Source organism: Cryptomeria japonica, unplaced genomic scaffold, assembly GCF_030272615.1.
Source record: "Cryptomeria japonica unplaced genomic scaffold, Sugi_1.0 HiC_scaffold_62, whole genome shotgun sequence".
NCBI classification, from domain to species: Eukaryota; Viridiplantae; Streptophyta; class Pinopsida; order Cupressales; family Cupressaceae; genus Cryptomeria; species Cryptomeria japonica.
Window position 1 is genome coordinate 571,174 of NW_026728884.1, and position 21,389 is coordinate 592,562.

General features: G+C 35.3%; 1 protein-coding gene across 1 annotated transcript; it reads left to right on the forward strand.

Annotated features, from left to right (window-relative positions):
• The first annotated feature begins 8,218 nt into the window (after positions 1-8,218).
• Positions 8,219-9,169, forward strand: LOC131863422 (aspartic proteinase nepenthesin-2-like). Its single transcript, XM_059215126.1, has 2 exons — positions 8,219-8,301; positions 8,443-9,169. Exons 1-2 carry the CDS (start codon positions 8,219-8,221, stop codon positions 9,167-9,169), a joined length of 810 nt encoding a protein of 269 aa, XP_059071109.1.
• Positions 9,170-21,389: the final 12,220 nt, after the last annotated feature.

Genomic DNA, 21,389 nt, shown 5'->3' on the forward strand with positions numbered 1-21,389 from the left:
GTGCTACAAATACAGGAAGGAATGCACTATTCTCAATTTAGGGTTAGCAATAATCCAAAACAATGTGTAAGAGAGAGAGAGAATCCTTGCATAGGATTTTGACAAATGATGTTGTAGTGAGGAATGTGAGTAATGAAGAGAGTATTCCTCTAATAAAAACAATTTCAGATCAACAGAGTGAATTCATAATCAAAATGAAAATTATAATTGAATTATTTTAAGAGGATGGAAATAGCCATGAACATTGGAGAGTAAGAGTGTGAGAGTATAGAGTGTGAGTGAACAAAATGAAGGAGGCAAAATAATGGGATTGGAAAATGATCTAAATGGAATGGATGTTAGAGACTATAAATTAATAAATGTTATTTTCAAGATTAGAAGAAATAACGAAAAATAAAAATTTGAAGTTTCTTAGTGTGTCTAGGTTTAGAACATCTAATTCATTAGCTAATTGAAATGTAAGGATATTTTGAGTATGATCCAATAGAGGACCCCAACAAAACAAAGGTAACATCAACCAAGAAAAAAATGCATGTTTTACTTTAGTGGAAAAATGTGTTGTTGAAATAAACAAGTGGGAAGAAAAATGACTACTTAAAATAGGATAGTTACTAGAATGAAAACCATGTTATTCCAACATGGTTATCAACTTGAGTTATTGAATAAATTTTAGAAATTATAAAAAATGGAAATGCGTGTAAAGAAATAAAATAAAATTTCCATAAGATCGGATAATAATAGCTAGATCATGTGAAGGCTTCATGATATGTCAATGTCCTAAAGATGAATACAATGTATGATTTGAACATTGTAAAACTATAATTTTTTTAAGAACCCTATCAATAGGTTTGTATAAATAAGGAACCAATATCAAAAAGGCACAAATGTTTAGATAAAGGTAGAGGCTGGTTTGATAAGGATACAATATATGCAATTAACAAAGGGAAAATACAACCATTATAAAGAGGCTAGTTTTTAACATACTTAGAACAAAATACATAGAACAATAGGAAGATGTTACTCTTGAAGAGGTATATATTTTTTTGAGGTAGATGTTAGAATTTTTAATAAAATTATTTTATATATGGACATCCTAGATATTGGTCATATAAGTTTCCACAACACATGATAAAAACATCAAGATAGAGTGAGATTAGTAGTATACATGTATACAAATGAGGTCAAGAGTTCATATGATCAATCAATCATCGAGTGATTCTATTTAGTTGACAAGGAAGAACTTAAAATAAGGAAAGATAGTTTTGGAGTTCAACCATTCAAAAGAGAAACCCATTTATTATGATGTTTAAGATTGGTTTAAATTTTTAGAAGGTCACAACAAATAGTTCATATATACACAACCTAGTTTAAATTGAAATGGTAGGGAAGACATGGTTTGAAGGGCTATCTCATACCTTACATAGGGTAATGATTATAGAGGGATCATCAAAGTATTGTAAAAATAATGTTTATTGAGATTCTAAATATGCAACTATGAAGATAACATATGCCATCACATTATTGACCTTTGGAAATGCTCTATTAATTGATCTTGATATATAATCACAAAAATAAAAGTATTTCATATTGAGGAGAAAAAGTCCGTTTTAATAAACTAAATTTTGATTACTTCATGTGCAAATTGTGAGACTAAAATAAATAATTTTAAGAAATCAACCTATTTTTACATAAACATATTAGTATAATATAGATAAATTCTTGAGGATTGCTATGATGGTTGTCTATAGTAGAAAGATCACTATGTTAGATATGGGACATTTTTTGTTCATTTATATTTACATTAATTTTGGCTTTCCATCGTATCATATGTAACCATGAACCATGATTTGTTAGGCATTTCTTGTAAAATTAATGAAGAACATTATTTTCATAATTAGATTAGTCTATAACTTTTCGATAATAGATAGGACAAATAAATAAAAGTGATTAATAAAGCAATTGTCTATCTTACATAGATATAATCTTACATCATCTCTCCTTAAAAAAATATAAACATAGAACATCTTTTTTACTAACAATATTTATGTTATCATTTATAATATAATATGAATTATATTTAAAAAAGTAATTGAAACATGCCATATTTCTAAAATCCAAACTAAATTAGAAAAAAACTTTTTAATCTATAGTAAAATTTAAAATGGGAATTCAGAAATGTTTTACAAGGTCGAATTTTACGTGAAATGTTTGATCAACATGTTCACTTCGGCCAAAATTGAAATTACAAAAAACCAACTCTTCTCTTGATTCCGCGCCTTTCCCATTGTCGCGTTCGATACAACAACTAGAAAACTCCACACGTTGTTTCTTGTAAAACAAGATGCCCTTTTTATTCTATAATCTCATCAATCTCGTCGTTATATCCTACGGTTGGACAGATGAAACACAGAATGCTGAAGTTACCTGCAGGCGCACAATTTATTAAACAATCCGATTAACATTTAGACTAATCCTTATAGATGACGACCCCCAGTAAACCTGCCTGTAGTAGTAATTAAGGGAAATTTGAAAGCCGGATTGATAGGTGCCCAATGGCACACAATAATGTGATAACATTACTTGTGGCGGATCTAACAATATGTTGTTTTTCAGTTTGCTCTATTCAGAAGAAGCGCGTGGAGGCTCCCATTTGGAAAGTAATTCTGCCTCAAAAGAATAGAAGCCTCGATTAAAGCTGTGCAATCAGGAATGACCGAAGCCCAACTGGGTGGCGCTGTTGCTCCTTTGATCCGCTTGCCCACAACACATGTAGTGAACATTGGCATCAGAACCCCACCAAGAAATTTCCGAGGACAAGTGGACACGGGAAGCGATTTGATTTGGTTTCAGTGCGATACCTTCAATGGCTCTAGGAGATGTACTCCTCCTATGTTCTACCCAGAAGATTCCTCCACTAAAAGATGGGTTCCCTGCTCTTCTTCCCTCTGCTCTGCCCTTGGCAATTCAACTTGTGCGCTGGACTGTCAATATTCTCATATATACATCGGAAGCTGGGACACGTAGGGAGAACTGTCATTCTGTGGAGAACGGATGCTATTCACGCATGCAACTACATGCATCGCCACTATTCTAAGAATTCAACGTAAAAAACTATCATGCACTGTCATACAGTTTTTTTAGTTTTTGCATGAGATTCACTAAGCTAAATATAGGAAGATTCGAATAGTTTTTTTTAGGTTAGTTAATATTTGTTTTTAGTAAATAAAGCATGTTGTGCATGCACTTATTATATTCTTAATTTAGGGAGTAGTTTGTTTTCAGTTTGATAGACTGAGTAGCTTTCCATGCAATGCTGGAATATATTTAGAACTATAGTTATTATTAATTCTTCTAGACTGCAAATTCTTTATATACATAGCCTCTATGTAATTTCTAATTATGCCACAATAAAAGAAATTGGTGTGTACAATTCCAAAAACAGGGCACTTTGTTTTTTTATTCTGAATTGTGATTTCTTTTTGCAATTTATTCTTTTGTTGTTGTTTGCTCTCTCTATTATTATTTTTGTTAATCAACTAGTTCAAAGAGGATAGGTCAAGTTCAAAATTCTACACGTGGTATCAGAGCAGGTAAAATTGTTTTGGGTTAAATTTTTATTGTTGGAATTTTGACAAAGTTAATCATGTCGAATTCTAACCATATGCCTATTCTAGAATTTGATGGGAATGATTATGATTATTGGTGCATTAAGATGCTGACCTTTTTTATTATAAGAGATTTGTGGGAGATTATTGAATCGGGTTATGAAGAGCCAACTGATTGGAATGCCCTTACAGCCAATGAAAGAACAACAAGAAAAGAAGCAAGGAAAAAGAATGCTCAAGCTTTGTTTCACATTCATATAGCTCTTGATAAGAGTTTATTTCCAAGAATATCAGGAGCAACAACTGCCAAAGATGCCTAGAAGACTCTACAAAAAGTTTATGAGGGTAGTGATCAAGTTAAAGTAGTTAGGCTTCAGACATTGAAGCGAGAATTTGAGAATTTGAAGATGCAAGAAGCTGAAAGTATAAGTGATTATTGTGTCAAAGTCAAAGATGTGGTCAATAAAATGGCTAGCCACTACACTTGGGGAAATTGTAAGCAATGAAGTTTTGATAAAAAAATGTGTTGAGATCTTTGACACCCAGATGGAATCATGTAGCAATAATCATAGAAGAAAGCAAAGATTCGACAAAACTACAATTTGATCAACTGGTTGGATCCCTGATGTCTCATGAAGAAAGATTGACAGATTTTTTTGAAGGCGTAGAGAAAGCATTTTCCTCTAAATTGCTAATCACAAAAAATAGAGATGCAAGCAGTAGTAGTGCCAAAATAAATCAAGGCCAAGATAAAGGGCAAAACCAAAATTCTTCAAGAGGTAGAGATAGAGGCGGCTCAAGAAGAAGAGGTGGTTTCAGAGGAAGAGGTAGAGACAGATTTGATAAGAGAAATGTTCAATGTTACCTTTGCAATAGGTATGGCCACTTTAAAAGAGAATGTAGATTGAAAGAAGGTAAAAGTACTAGCTATGCTCAAGAAAGTAGTGAGAATCCTCCTAATCACTTATTTTTATCTTATGTCAAGGGTGAAAATACTAGTAAAGATGTTTGGTACCTAGATTCTGGATGTTTTAACCATATGACAAGGAATGAGAAGTTGTTCTCAACAAAAGATGGAAGTTTCAAATCCAAGATCCATCTTGGTGATGATAAATCATTGGAGGTCCAAATAAAAGAACATATAAAGAGTATTCATGATATTTATTATACTCATTAATGGAAGCACAATTTGTTAAGTGTTGGGCAGCTATGTGAGAAAAATTATAAAGTAGTTTTTGAGAATAAGACGTACTATCTATGATAAAAATAAGGGTAATAGGGTGATCACTATTGTTCCTATGACAAGAAAGAGGATGTTCCCCTTGAGGTTTGGTGAACATAACATCAATTTGGAAAATATGGATTAAGAGGATTCAAGTTGGTTGTGGCATCTCAAGTATGAGCATTTAAATTTTCATAGATTGAAGTTTCTAACCTTGCATGCATTAGTTTCTGGTTTGCCCAAGGTTGAGGAACATGAGGAGGTTTGTGAAGGTTGTGCTAAAGGAAAGCATGCAAGGGAAAAGTTTCCAAAGGGAAATGGATGGAGGGCTCATCACCCACTTTAGCTTGTTCATTCAGATATATGTGGTCCTATGCAGACTAAGAGTTTGGGTAAGTCATCATATTTCATCACTTTTATTGATGATTACTCACAAAATTGTTGGGTATATTTTTTGAAGGCCAAAGATGAAGGCCTAGATACATTCAAGAAGTTTAAATCACTTGTGGAAAATGAGAAAACATGCAAGATCAAGTGTGTAAGGACTGACCGTGGAGGAGAATTTTTCTCAAAGGCTTTCCAAAGATATTGTGATTTTAATGGTATCAAGAGGCAACTTACTACTACATACACACCTCAACAGAATGGAGTAGTTGAAAGGAAGAATTGTACTGTGGTTGAAATGGCAAGGTGCATGTTACAAACCAAGGGATTGAACAATTCTTATTGGGGAGATGTAGTTGCTACAATGGTGTACATCTTCAACCGTAGCCCCACTAGTGCACTAGAAAAGAAGACTCCTTATGAAGCTTGGTACTAAAAAAGGCCTACTGTTAATCATTTAAAAGTTTTTGGTTGTTTGACATATGTGCATGTACCTTATTATAATAGACAAAAGTTAGATGCAAAGAGTGAGTCATGTATTTTTATGGGGTATAGTGAGAAAAGAAAGGCTTATATATTGTATAATCCCCTCACTAACAAGCTTATTGTCTCAAGTGATGTGATTTTTGATGAAAGGGGAGTTTATGGTCATAAAAAAGGCCATGTTGAGAAGCCAAAATCTGTTTTGAACAATGATATAATTGTTGATATTGATCATGAGTAGCCAACTAATGTTTCTATATCTAGTGTTTTAACTCCACCAAGCAGCCCTTCATCAAGTTCTTTAGTACCAAGTTCAAGTCCAGCTTCTTCTCCAAGTTCTACAAGGAAGGTAAGGCAATTGATTGATATCTACCAGAGGAGTGGAAATCAAGTACATGAAGAAAACCCAATAGGTGAGACAATAAATTTTTCTTTATTAGCCAAAGCTGATTTTGAACCATCATATTTTGAAGATGCATTTACTAATGAGGTTTGGGTGAAAGCCATGGAAGAAGAAATGGATTTCATTCGCAGGAATGACACTTGGGAGTTAACAGAACTTTCACATGACAAAAAATGGATTGGCACCAATTGGGTCTACAAGACCAAGTTTAACAGTGATGGGAGTGTTGAAAGACACAAGGCAAGATTAGTTGTTAAAGGCTTCATACAGAAGTATGGAATTGATTATGAAGAGACATTTGCACTAGTAGCAAGACAAGAGACCATAATTGCTGATTTCATTAGCAGCTCAAAAGAAGTGGAACATATATCATATGGATGTGAAAAGTGCCTTCTTGAAAGGGCACTTAGAAGAGGAAGTATATGTGGAGCAGCCACAAGGATTTGAAGTGGAAGGAAAAGAGAATCATGTCTACAGGTTGAAGAAGGCTTTGTATGGCCTCAAGCAAGAGCCAAGAGCATGGTATGCCGAGATTGATGGATACTTTCAGGAGAATGACTTCCAGAGAAGTAAGAGTGATCCTACCCTTTACTACAAACAAGAAGGTACTGATATCCTCATCATAAGTTTGTATGCTGATGATATTTTGTATGTGGGTAGTAGTTCTAAGATGAAAGATAAACTCAAAGCTGTTATGATGAAAGAATTTGAGATGAAAGATCTTGATCTAATGAAATATTTTCTAGGAATGGAGGTTTATCAAAGTAAGGATAAGATTTTCATTTGTCAAACAAAGTATGCACAAGATATGTTGAAGAAATTTGATATGTCTGGTTGTAACCCTGTCTCCACTCAAAGTGCACATGGAGATGTGTTATGTAGAGATGATGGTGTTGATTTAGTTGATGAGACAACTTACAAAAGTATTGTGGGGAGCTTGATGTTTCTAACCCACATGAGGCCAGATATTACATATTCAGTTTCACTTGTTTCAAGGTATATGACAAATCCATCTGAAATACATATGAAGGCAGCCAAGAGGATTTTGAGGTATGTGAAAGGGAACTTAAATTTTGATATTCATTACTACTTTTTTGAAAAGTGCAATCTTGTTGGCTTTAGTGATTCAGATTGGGGAGGTAGTATGGATGACCGTAAATTTACATCTAGAAATTGTTTTTCTTTTCGTTATGGTTTGATTACCTGGAGCTCAAAAAAGAAAAGTATTGTTTCCCTCTCATCTACAGAAGCAGAGTATGTTGCAATTACCTTAGTAGGTACACAAGCTCTTTGGCTCAGAAAAGTTTTGGAAGAAATTGGAGAAAAACAAATTCAGCCTATAGTAATTTATTGTGACAATGTGAGAGCCATCAAGTTAGCTAAGAATCCGATTTATCATGGCAAAACAAAGCATTTTGATATGAAATATCATTTCATACAAGATTTGGTGCAAAAGAAGGATGTTGAATTGAAGCACATCAACACACAGGATCAGCTAGCAGATATATTCACCAAAGCAGTTGCGAAAGCTAAGTTTTTGATACTACGAGATAAGATAGTAAGTTTTCTTAGCATCAAGGAGGAGTATGTGGAGAACTGATGCTATTCACACATACAACTACATGCATCACCACTATTCTTAGAATTCAGCATTAAAAACTATCATGCACTGCCATACAGTTTTTTTAGTTTTTGCATGAGATTCATTAAGCTAAATATAGGAAGATTTGAATAGTTTTTTTTTAGATTACTTAATATTTTTTTTTTGTAAATAAAGCATGTTGTGCATGCACTTATTGTATTCTTAATTTAAGGAGTAGTTTATTTTTAGTTTGAGAGACTCAGTAGCTTTCCATGCAATGCTGGGAATATATTTAGAACTGCAGTTATTATTAATTCTTTTAAGCTGCAAATTATTTATATACACAGTCTCTATGTAATTTTTAATTATGGTGCAATAAAAGAAATTGGTGTGTGCAATTCCAAAAGCAAGACACTTTGTTTATTCTGAATTGTGATTTCTTTTTACAATTTATTCTTTTCTTATTATTGTTTGCTCTCTCTATTATTATTTTTGTTAATCCCCTGATTCAGAGAGGCTACACATTTGAGACGTTCACCATGGCCGCTACATTCCGGGCTGCGCATTCCTTTGGCGGAATAGCGTTTGGGTGCAGCTTTGTCGTTCAGGGAGATGACTTGGAGTAGGCCAACGACGTAGTGGGGCTCGATGTAGTGGGGCTCGGCCGAGGACAATTATCGCTTATCTCACAGATTGGAGAATCCAAATTTTCCTATTGCTTAACTTTCGAATACAATGGATGCCCCTTTCAGGACATTGGCAGATTTTCCACGGCTCTCCTGTTCGGCAGCGCAGCCAAGTTGAACGGCATAGGAGTGCAGTCGACGATGGTGATAAACAACACAGTCCTGCCCAAGCTTAATGGTTACTATCATCTCTCCGTAGAAGGAATAACTCTGGGGAACGTGTCTCTCAATATTCCACGAGGATCGTTCGATATACAAGCAAATGAAAGCGGTGGATTCATCATTGACTCTGGAACACACTACACAGTTTTGCCGCATGCTGCCTTCACTGCAGTGGTATCTGTTTTGGATTCTGTCCTATGGCTACCCAGAGCTAACGATTCCAAAGCTGGTTTAAGTGTATGCTATTCATCACCCTACTACGACTATATCCCTGATGTGAATATGACTTTCCATATGCTTGGTGCAGATTATGTTGTCGATGGTGAACATAATTTTGTTCAATATAGAGAATCTGGTCCGACTAAAATAGGATATTTACTATGTCTGGCAATGTTAGATATGGATGAGGCTTCGGTTGCAGGTGTGCCGACCGTCCTTGGAAGTTTTCAGCAACAAGATTACCATATTCTGTATGACAACGCTAAGCAGAGGCTCTCCTTTACTCCCACCCTCTGCAGGTCTCTGTATATGTCCTCTTACCCCTCGTACCTACAGTCCAAAGTTCCAGTCCCTATATTAGGGTGCCATATCTTGTTACCGCTGCTTCTGCTTTATTTTGTAGCTTTCTCATTAACAGTATAAAAGAGATTAAATTCATGAGTAATTATAAAGTTTTCGACCTAACTTTTTCTTTTTAGAGTATCCTTCTCCCTCTTGTTTGCACAATAAAATAGAGTTATTCTAAACTATCGTGCAACGTGATTCTCTAACCATTTCTTTTCATCTCTTTTCAATATCTATGATAAATTATTTATGTTGCTCTTCCTCTAGAAGCCTAATCTTCCTCTAGAAGCACTTTTCCTTGAGATTGAGATTAATTTAGAATTGCCTCAAATCGATAATTCTTGTACATAGTTTCAGTGCTATACGGTTTTTTTTAGCCGATGGGCTATACCCTGACGAAGAACTCCTCACCAGGAAATTGTCTCAGGCCAGAACCGACCGTCTTAAAATAATTTTCCCAGCATTGTGTGTTATGTGGTACATGTTTACGTCGGTGATTGAAATTTTGGTGTAGTGTTGGGAAAGGAAAGGTCATTCTCCATTGTCTACATTTGTCATTCTGCCTGCATCGTGTAACCCAGACGTGTTGTTCAAGTAGACACGCGGCCTGAAATACACCGCCTCAACTGACTTTAAATCTGGTAAACCGAAAGCCAAACAGAACCCCTCTACTTACAATAAAAATGCAAGCTTTTTGAAGGTGACCAGATAGGGCAAACCAAAAATCTTGCAAGCACTTTGCAAAGAAACACATCATAGTTGAGGTATGCTTTATAGTTACCTCAGTTTGCTTCGGGAGAAATATGCCCAACCAGTCATACAATAAATCAACACAGACGCTCAACATGCCCAAGGATGCCAAAGCCAACAACTTCTGCATTCCTCTCGTCTCGTCTTATTTGCTATTGTTTTATTCGCTAAGATATAAAAGCTGCATGATCGATGTCTTAAGCTAGTAGCTGGAATGTGTACACATATACACATAAATGGATGTATGTGTTTGTATATCCTATTTGGAATATTCCCAGAAAGAATAACATCGGAAAGAATTTTGTCTTTGGCTGCACGCTCACATCAATCCTTCCCATTGACTGCAAATTCAAGAAACTCTGCAAGAAGTGCATTTACTATCTCAAGTATCAATGAACGACCTACAATAAATGTGAATAAGCAACATTGGCATCCACTGCCTTCCAATGCTCTCATAATATGTGACGAAGTTGCCACCTGAAAGTTGTCTTTTTTGTTTACAAATATATATTTTCATTTCTGTTAGTATTCCCTAGGGAGGAACTCCCCATCGGGAAATTGTCTCATGTGTATAATTTGAAGGTGTATAATTTGCATTTAATTAAGTATTTCTTAAGATTTCATGTGTGTTCCATGGACGGTTGTTGTTGAATTTGAAGGTGTGTAATTTGTATTTAATATTAAGTATTTCTTAAGATTTTATGTGTGTTCCATGGATGGTTGTTGAATTTGAATGTTTTTGTGAAAATTTAATCAAGGGTCGGATTCTACCTCTTTGATACTGTTTTTACGTTTTAAGTTGCTTAGAATTTGTTGCACTATTAATTTTGTAGATGAAATTTGTCTATCTTGCATGGTTGCCAATCCTCTTTAATTTGTTTAAGTTTAACCTTGAGGAGATATGGCTACAAATTTTGTATCTGCCAATTCTATTCAAATATATTTTGTTAAAATTTTAGAGGAAATTTCTCTAGGGCTTCAATGAATTCCACAAATATAATTCATTCCAAAACTTTCACTACCATCGATTTCACCAAGAAACATATTTTCTTTCAACCTCTTTGAAATGCTTGAGGAATTAACTGTTTTTATTATTTTTCAATATTAGAATAATACGTGAGAATTAATTTAGGGTTCATTAATTTTAAAAGTTTGATAATCCAAAAAAGGAAATATGAGTATTATTAATATCTATGAATATCAAGACAAACAAAACAAAAACTATATATATATATATAGGATAATCTGACAAATTATCAAATCACATATTTAGACTAACTCGAGATGGTTTTCCTTTTTTTTATGATGGCATCCTTTATATTTTTCTTATTAGTTGTTTTAAGGTTTTATTTAATAGTAGTAATTAATGAAGAAAAAACTCTATATTAAAATTATAAAGATAAATAAATTACTATTGACTTGTCCATTGCACCTCATTTAGATGCAAGCTCTAGTAGACTATCAATGTCATTGCTAGTTTTCATGACTAAAAAACTTTATGGTGGAAAATTCAAACATCATAAACATTTATTGTTGCTCACATTGTTGACCGAGTTGAATGCAACACAATTGTCCACCCAAAATTCTACATGCATTATTCAAGGCTCACCAAGATTAGTTCCTCAACTTATTTTGAAGGGACCAACACCTAATGTAGGAGGAAACACAAGGACTCCTTGGATCAATTTATTACACCTTTGACAAAAAAATGTTGACATGTTTTGAATTTGTATAACTTTATCTCACATTTATAATCATATAAATTACTATCGGCATTATGCATTGCATCTTACCTAGATGCAAGTACTAGTGTTATCTAGGTCTTTCATTGAAAGAAGGCTTAGGAGTTGCATATAGGCTACTTGGATAGTAAATGGTCCATGTTATATAATATTTTAACATTTATCATGTAGTTATTAATTCTTCCATTTAATGAAAAGGAATCAATGTTATAGGGAATCTTTTTCTATCAAATTTATGTAGTTATAACTATTTATTTAAAATGACTAACTTATTTATTGGATTACTAAAGACATTTCATTGGATAGTAAATTTCATATTTATTCTAGGATATTTATGTCAAACAATTTTTTTTACTTCATAAAATTGAGCTTTTACAGATTCCTATTATTAAATAAATAATTACATCGAGGACTTTTACAAGATAATTCTTATATTTTCAAGGGTTTTCATAAAATTTCTTGAGATTTAGTTGTCATCCCAAAACTATGGGTGGCCTTAAACTTCTTGGTATTTGGATCTAGAGTAGTATTCTTTATGCCTGTCTGTAAACATATTTGTCACAATAATTTTACATTGAAAATGACCCTAAATGATCTAGTAGATAGTGAAAAATGCTTTAATAGTGGAGAGATAACTATTGGATTCATGATTTTCCTCTATGTTTGAAAGGGCCAATAAAGGTATTTATTTTTATTAGAAATAAAGAGAGGTAACTAAACTAAATGGAAACAAAAAAATAAAATATAAAGAAATAAACAACAAACACAAATATTTATTCCTTGGGGAAGGATTATTGAATACAAAATCATATAACTAGGGTTTAAGAATCTACGTGTAATCTAACATCGGGAAGATACATTCAAAATTTATTTTATGTCATCGATGAGAGAGAAAGTAACTATGATTCATCACATGATTGAAAATTCAGGGAAATTATTGCAAACTTAATAACTGATGCCTTGGAGTCAAGCAGTTTAAAGTTTTGGGAGATTCTGAGCTAGTTGTTCAACAAGTTTGGGAGATATTAGCTACAAAGAATGTTCACATGCGTTCATACCACTATCGGGTTTGGGATATAATTGAAAGCTTTGACACTTTCAATATTCAGAGGATTTCGTGAAAGATGAATGAAGGTGTTGATTGTATGGCCTTAGTAGGATCACAATTTGACCCGACCTCTAAGTTACTAGAAAATAAACACTTAGTTCAGGTGACATTAGACAAGATATCCTAGACAATGATATACACTAGAAATTCTTTGAAAATGATGAATATATAACCATGTTCATTCAGCAATCCAAGGAATTTGAAGACCAACTACTGCCCAAGGTCACTAAGGCATACGAAAAACAAGTTATCCAACTACAATCAAATGAAGTCCCACAGGGTTTGATCACTTTGGAAAACCTTTTTGATTGCGAGGATGCAAAAAATGACAAAAGGAAATTGATCACATATAAGGGAGATTATACAAAACTTCATGTTTGAGATGGGGAGAATCTCAAGGTAGGAAAAAATGTCCCTCAACATGATAAGGATGTTGATCCATTTTTGTGATGAATACATAGGAGATATTGTATGGTCATACGATGACCTCAAAGGATACAACCTCAAGGTAATACAACACACCATTGAGCTAGCTGAAGGGGTAAAGTATGTCCAATAGAAGCATCATCCTGTGAACCCCAAGATCAATTTCCTAATGTCACAAGAGTTACAAAAACTAATTTAATCCTTGATCATTTATCCGATCAAGCATAGTACTTGGTTTTGTAAAATGGTGCTGGTTTGGAAAAATAATGGAGACATTTGCCTCCATGTGGAATTTTAGCGTCTAAATAGAGCATCCTTGAATGACCATTATGCTTGCCTCCTATAGAATAGATCCTGCATAAAGTAGCCGGGTTTGAGAAGTTTTCTATGCTTGATGGTTTTTTGGATATAACAAGTCCTTGTCAAGCTAGAAGACCAACACAAAGTCACATTCACCACCAAATGGGGATTTTTTTCTTATCAAAAGATGCTATTCAGGTTGTCCAATGCTGGTGCTACTTTCCAAAGAGCCATGTATATAACCTTCTGGGAGATGATTAAAGAGATTATTGTTATTTACATCGATGACTTGACAGTGTTTTCAAAACATAAAGAAGACCATTTTGATCATTTAGAGATAGTTTTGTAGAAATGCATAGAGTTTGGTATCTAATTAAACCCCAAGAAATGTAACTTTGGATTGCCTCAAGTAAAGCTTCTAGGATATGCGGTGTCTAAAGAGGGAGTGTCCATTGACCTAGACTATGTGAAACCCATCAAAGAGATTTCTTTTTCTATGGACAAGAAGGGTGTCCAATCCTTTTTGGGGAAGATTAATTTCATTAGTCGATTCATTTCAGATTTTGTTGGAATGGTAAGACTGATCAATCTTATGCTAAGAAAGGACCTTCATTTCAAATGGACTCTGGAAGCTAAAGAAGCTTTCAAAAAGATTAAAGAAGCCATCTCATCTACCCTTGTCTTGTCTAACCCAGATATGTCCAAATATTTCCTAATGTATGTTTATACCAGTAACGTGAGTAATATTGTACTAAAACAGAGGGATATAGAAGGTTCAGCGGAACGTCCAATTTCCTTTCATTCAAAAATGCTAAAAGCATATGAGGTAAAGTACAAATTTGTTTAAAAACAAACACTCGCCATAGTAAAAGGCTTGAATAAATTTAGGCATTTCATTGTCTGTAATAAGACAACTATTTGCGTGGTTCACCCTACATGGTCTATAAATACATAATGGAAGGAGAAATGATAGATAAGAGAGCCAATTGAATTACCAAGATTCTTGAGTATGACGTTGACATCATATCCACCAAGGTAATCCAAGGGAAGGCCCTTTGTGAATACATGGCTCAGGAACCTGAGGTTCCAGGAGGAGCTCAAGATGAGACCATGTTGATGTAATCAAAACTAGAGGAAATGACCTAGATCATTGACCAGGAGGATTTCATCTGAACCGGAAGATTCCTAGTAGACCTTCCTCATGAAAAGAGAAGATTCTATAGGCTCCAAAATAATGGTTATCAGTTGCTAGAAGAAGTCTTACTCAAGACAAACTTCGAAGGAGTTTTACTCCGCTTTGTAGACAAGAAGCAAGTTGAGAGGATTCTGCACGATTTCCATAACGGCCCTATGAGAGGTCACTTCTCAGCTCAGACAATTGTAACTAAAATTGCCCATGCAGATTGTACTACTGGCCTTCACTATTCAAGGATGCATGTTCTCTTATGTGAAAATGCAAGGAATGCCAGTTCTACGTTAGGAAACGTAAAAATGCATCTATGTAAGTTGAGCATGCATTAGTAGATGAACCTTTTTCTCTATGGGGGTTGGATTTCATAAGAATGATCAACTAGTTGTCCTCCATCCACTGTAAATAGATTCTTATTGCAATAGTTTATTTCACCTATTGGAAATAGGCACTTTCATTGAAGATTGCAATAGAAGCTGAGATGTTGGGTTTCCTGGAGGAGCTGGTTATGAGATTTGGCCCACCAAAGACTATAAAATCAGACAATGCTAGAGCATTCACGGGTTCTAGGGTTACCCAGTTCATCTTTAGCCATGGCATTTATCTAAAGACTTCCTCGAACTACTACTCGCAAGGGAATGGTCTAGTTGAATCAACTAACAAAACCTTGATTCAACTCATTAAAAGGATCAAAGCTGAATATAAGAGAGAATGGCACCATCACTTGAAGAATGCACTCTGGGAAGATTGAGTGACCCCCAAGTAGGTGCTTAAAATTTCTCCATATGAGCTTGTATATGGAAAAGAAGCACAATTCCCAGTCTCACTAGGGATACCAGCTTTGCCACATCTTAAATCTCTAGAGCTAGAGGAGAATGAACCCACGGAGGTAAGGTTGGCGTAACTCTTAGAGTTGCAAGAAAAAAAGGAAAAGGCTTTCGAATCTCTCCAAGATCGACAACAAATTATCGAAAAGTGGTTCAACAAGAAGAGTTCTGACCCTGGTTTTCACTGTGGAGATCGTGTCCTAAAATATAATGAATGTGGTGCTAAGCTAGGGTAAAACACAAAGTTTGATATCCTATGGGAAGGTCCACTCCATATTTTTTGTGTGCAAAGAATTTAATGCTTTCACCCTAGAAAACATGCAAGGTGAACTATTGGAGATCCCAATTAATGTGATCCATCTTAAGCCATTCAATTAAGCCTTAATTGCTTATTTCTATGTCAATATTATAAAATAATGTTCTTTGTTTCATTGGAGGCCTTTTGTCCTAACTCTAGAGTTTGTTGAGACCTTAGTTTCTAAATGAAGCATGTAACCAATAATAGTAATCATGAGGAGCAAGCATTGTTGAAAAGAGAAAATCCATAGATATATAAAAGCATATATCATATTATATTATGTATTATGTTTTTATATAGTTACATGAAAAAGTAGGCATTGTTGCAGAGAAGAAAAGAAAGCGGTAAGAAGAAGGTGTTGTAGTGGAGGAGCCTACAATTTCTCTCCATTGTCATCTTCCTCGTCATCATTTGCTCTCCTTAAGAACTCCGAGTTTGAATCTGAGAAATCCATGATTACCTAAAGAATGGGAGGATCCTCCAAAGTCAAGATCCTCGGGAAGATGTAGTCGCAAAATTAAAATTACTAGGTGACCCCATCCAAGTCAACTAGGAGATTCAATTGCAACGAGAAACTAGTAGCTCGCCAAACCCATTCACACTGTAGTGTCAAGATCATAGTCTTAAAGCAAGAAACAAATGGGAGCCATGGGACCACCTCATTGTTGTTGATAAAACATCGCAAGTTCGACATTGACATGATGCCCACATAAAACTCTGCATACTCAACTACTTCTTCCAACCCACCCAAGTACATCATAGGGAAAAGTACCTCAGTAATAAGGGTAATAAGGTGTTTAGACAATGCAATGTCCAATAGAGAAGCAACAAAGTGAGAGGTGATATCTGTATTCACCCTATACCTATCTAGAGAGCCTACAAAGTCCTCTCCCAATACCCATTTCATGGTTGCAGTGACTATCAGGTTTTTATGGCTACTCAAGCTTTGAAAGTGATAGACATAAATGTTCCCTTATAATACCACCTAAGTCCCAACACAGACTAGCTGAATGGGAGTATCCAAGCTCCTAATATGCAACAAACTAAGTCAAATTCTGAGACAACGAGGACTATGCATCATGGTCATATTTATAGACATGACGAGACTTTAATCCATAAAAGAAAAGCCAAGGTTGAAGTAATGAGCACAAGTTAGGATATTGTATGGGTCATTTCACAACTATTGAAAATTAGGAAGCCAAATCATAATCGAGTTGTGCAATTTTTAGGAGAGTGTGCAAGGGGCGATCATGCACCATGCATCTCATCGTATGTACTTCTCAAGATTAAGGTAGATCATCACTAGCTTTTGACTTGCATCAACATCGCTGGCTATTTTAATTGCAATAGAGAAAGGGGTGCAGGTTCTGAGATAACAGTCTGAATAAAAGAAATGATGGTATAAACTAGAGAGTGGCTTTTTAATACACTTGACGTGGAAGTTAATATAATGTCCTATAGAGTTAGTTCTACATGAAAATCATAGGTGGTACATGTATGAGGCAAAGGCCATTATTAACATGCTATTGAGCATAAAAATTGAGGCATGAAGCTTGTTAGAGAAATTTTTTTTTTAAAGATATCATGCAACATTTTTATTCTCCAAACATTTATTTTCTAGTGCCAAAAAGTTTCTAAGAAAAGCAGAAGATAGAACAATTTTGGCTCATGGAGATGGATGTTCCTGCTGAGACGTCGGGTTCCTCACACCTTGAGACTTGGGTCGATGTTGTTTGGGATATCTCATACGCTTCTTACCTCATTCCTTCAAAACCTAATTAGCTAATTAAATTCCCAAAGACCAAAGACATGACTAAGAACCCCTCTCTAGTTTTAGACAGATATGAAGAGGTTCTTGATCTCAAAATACATAAGGGTCTTTAAGAGGCTTCTTCCACTAGGATTCTCATTTACAAATTAGAATTGAGACACATGGTAGTAAAGATTTGGTATTGTGGTCTTTCATAATATGTCATCCCAATGGTCCCTCATTTCCTTGAATTCCTTGAGGCATGCTCATGATGTTTTAGTGTCGACCCCCTATTATTTAAGGCACTTCATTGAGAATTTATATAAGTGTAGATGCCACCCAAGACATGTTGTGAATCCCTTTGCTTTCTAATATAATGGATATTTTTAGTAGGGAATTATTAGAAAATTACTGATGTAAAAGGAAGGCTACTTTAATTTTTGCGAAATTGCACTGGATACGAGTCTCACTTAGCTTTCAAAATTCCCATTGGCATTCAATGATTTGAAGTAAGATGACCTAAAAGAGGTCATCTCAATGTTGGCCTATGTCTGCGGCCTTGATAATAATCTACATGTCCATACTTTCCAAATGGGTGTGTTTTTCAAACTCTAGAAGCAAAAGGAATCTTTCCTATATGAATTATTCGAGGACATTGCCCAAGGAATAGAAAAGCAATTAATAAACTTCAAGACACATTACAGATTTAGGTACACTTCTTTTTTGGTTTACATGTTCTTGCATCAGAATGGGGGTTTTTCAGTCAAGTATATTGAGTTATCAATTTTTTATGAGCACAATAGGTGAAAGCATGTGACTACATAGACTCCCATACTATCTCCCACACATGATGCATATTCTCTTATTGACCCTTTCCTAACACCTACCATGCAAGATTTGGTGATCGAAGTCTTGGTTTCTATTTCTTGCTTTTTGTTATAGAAAATTAGTTGGATGTTTACATGTAGCTCCCGTTGTGACTAGTTTCTAGGTAAGTATTTTTGTTTTGTCAGAGTACATGGTGTTATAGACAAGCCTTTTCACCTCCCACTTATGTAACTGATCGTACACTGGCCTTAGATATTTTTAGGCAATTAGTTATGATTGAAAATGCTATAGGCATAGGCAAGAATGGCATCGCTATCAACCAAAACCGTAAAATGATAGGTCCTATTGTTGTGATAAAAAGACTCCTCACAGAGGGAGTTCTCACTTCAAAATTGATAAAATTGGGTCTCGTGGTTATTGATGACCCATGGAGTTATGATCCAAAATGGCTTTTTAGCAAGGAGAAAGAATCCTATAGCGCATGAGCCATGTGAATCCTAGAAAGCCTAGATTAACCCTCCAAGAGATGATTCTCGATTATATGTGGACCTGAATGCTATTCCCATCAAAGAATGGACACCATGGTTAATTTTTTATGACCCAACTACAAGAGAAAATCCATCTAAACTAATTTATACCACTTTTCTTAGGAGGATGGATGATGATAAATGGACGCAAAGAAATAATTTATCTTTTTGGATGTACCAAAAGGAGGTTCAATAGACCCAAGTTTCTATAGGAAACTACACTTTGGATAAAATTTTTGAGGAGTGGGATAAACAAAATGTAGATGTAGAGTTTGCCGAGGAATATTTTTGAAATGACTCTGACCCTCAAGAATCAACCTTGTTGAAAGATACTCAACAATGACCTAGAAAAGGGAAGGAGATTGAGTTGGGTTCAACAAGCCAAGCAGTTGTATCATTCGCTTCCACTGAGCTCACTCAAAGGCATCATTCCCAGTTGTCAATGAAAAGGACTAGTGAGACTTGAGCGAGCTCCTCTCCTTCAAGGAAAAAGAAAATATTAGAAGAACCTCTGGAGGGATCCCAAGCCTAATTACCTGTTGCATTTCAGGTTTCATTAATAGAAGCAAGATCATTGGCTAAAGTACTCTTTGCTCCCCCTCTTCCTTCTTCTCAATCTCTAGTCGCTCCCAGTGTCACCATTTCTATAGTCTCAACCACCATGGTATTCTCCCCTGCCTGAGTTATAGTTTTTATAGCAAGGCCACAACCCTTGCCATGCCTTATAGCTACTAGCATTCCCACAATGTCCCTATGTGATTCTTGGGCCTTGAGTAATATTCAGTATGTTTTCCTATCTACGAAGATCCCCTAGTATGTTTTCCTACCGCATGGATATTAGGATTTACAACTCCGCTAGACCTCTTGCATCTTCAAGTGTTGGTATTATCTCATCCCATCCTGTTGGGGCTATGTTTGGTATCCTTCCTTTCTCTCTTGCTACACTTCCCTAGCCCATACAAATGCGGCTAAGAGATCCTATTGTCTCAGTACCCTTCACTCTTCCTCATGGCACTCCCTTTGTAGGGCAGGAAATTTTGTCTCCCTCATATTTTATACAATAGATGAACTCCTATAAAATGGATCAAGTTCAAAGGGTTGCAAAGTGGATAGATAAATATTGTTGAAAGCCCTTGCAGCCTAGTATATAGACGGACTTCAATGAAGAGACCAAAAACATAATGTTTGAAACTATGGTTCCTAATGTCATCAAACCACAAAGGAAATGCATCCCATGAACTATTCATTGCATGTCATTGGTATAGATTTGAAGTAGGCTTGCACACAGTGTAAAGTCAAGATGATGGAGTAGACACAAAAGGTTATGTCTTTTGATTTCCTTCAAAGGGAGCAAGCACGTAGAAAATCTCATATCAAAATTGAATCATGTTAAAACCACGCTTGACCATTACAAAGTAGAGGAGAAGGCTAAGAATGCTAAGATATATCACCATCAAGTTGATGTTCAAAAGGAGAGGATTGAAATGGAAAGGTTTCAAAGTGCTTTAAATGTGGTGACAGATTAACTGCAAGTCAAGCAAGTATCAAATAGTGAATTGAGCAAAAGGTTCTATGATAAAGAACAAGAGTTCCTACAACTCCAGGTGGACTCCCCGAATATAGCTCAAATCTTGATCTAGTCACAAGATGCAATCCGGGATAAAAATAGACTCTTCAAAGATTTGACTCAAATGTAGGCACTCATCTCGAAGGAGAAAGAGGAAAAGGAATGGGCAGCACAAGAATGGTAGACAAGGTAGGCCCAATTAGATGATGAGTTGTGAGATTCAAAGCATATTCTAGAAAAATAATGTAGTGAACTAGCCTGGACATAAGAAACATTGTGAGTCAAGGCCACCGGGGTCATAGCATTAGAACATAAAGCATCTGTTGCAGGAAAAAGGTGAGAGAATTGTATGCAAAAGTCTAGGCAAAAGAAGAGGAAATTGATCTCTTGTCAAAAACCATCGATGTTCCACCTATTTCTTTGACAAATTTCATCTTGTTCATCTGGGAGTTATATGTCTTGCATTGGGAAAAAATTAAACAATTTCTCCATGTCTTGCAATCGGCCCTAAAGTTTCTAGGTAATGCACAATCTCTATGTGCTAAGGTGAGAATTTTGATCGATGAGTCCATGCAGTATACCATGACTAAGGTCCTTGATGCTCAAAAACTAGTCAAGTGGTTGTACACCACTTATGAGGAAGAATTGATGGCCAAGGGGGTAAATGATTATAAGCAATTGGTTAGAAAGGATAATAGTTTCATCTATCACCACCAAATAGTAGCTCAGGCTGCGTCCACCTTAAGATCACTCAAATCCTTGATGTCAGATATTAAGGAGCATTTTGAACATTTTGTAAGTCTTGGCTTACCCTCCCCTCTTCCTCCTGATGGTTTAGTTTTGAAGATTGAGAAGATCGTGAGTTTGATTGAGAAACAATGGCAAGAGTAGACTTTTCTCCAAAATCTAAGGATTACCCCTACTACCAAAGAGGTTGAAGAATTATTGCATCCTTTGACTTGACTCCATACTTTTCTCAGGTTACT

Coding starts and splice junctions, on each gene's coding strand:
- LOC131863422 (XM_059215126.1), top strand. CDS start 8,219: ATGGCCGCTACATTCCGGGCTGCGCATTCCTTTGGCGGAATAGCGTTT. Junction 8,302..8,442: donor GTTCAGGGAGATGACTTGGA/GTAGGCCAACGA, acceptor GGACATTGGCAG/ATTTTCCACGGCTCTCCTGT.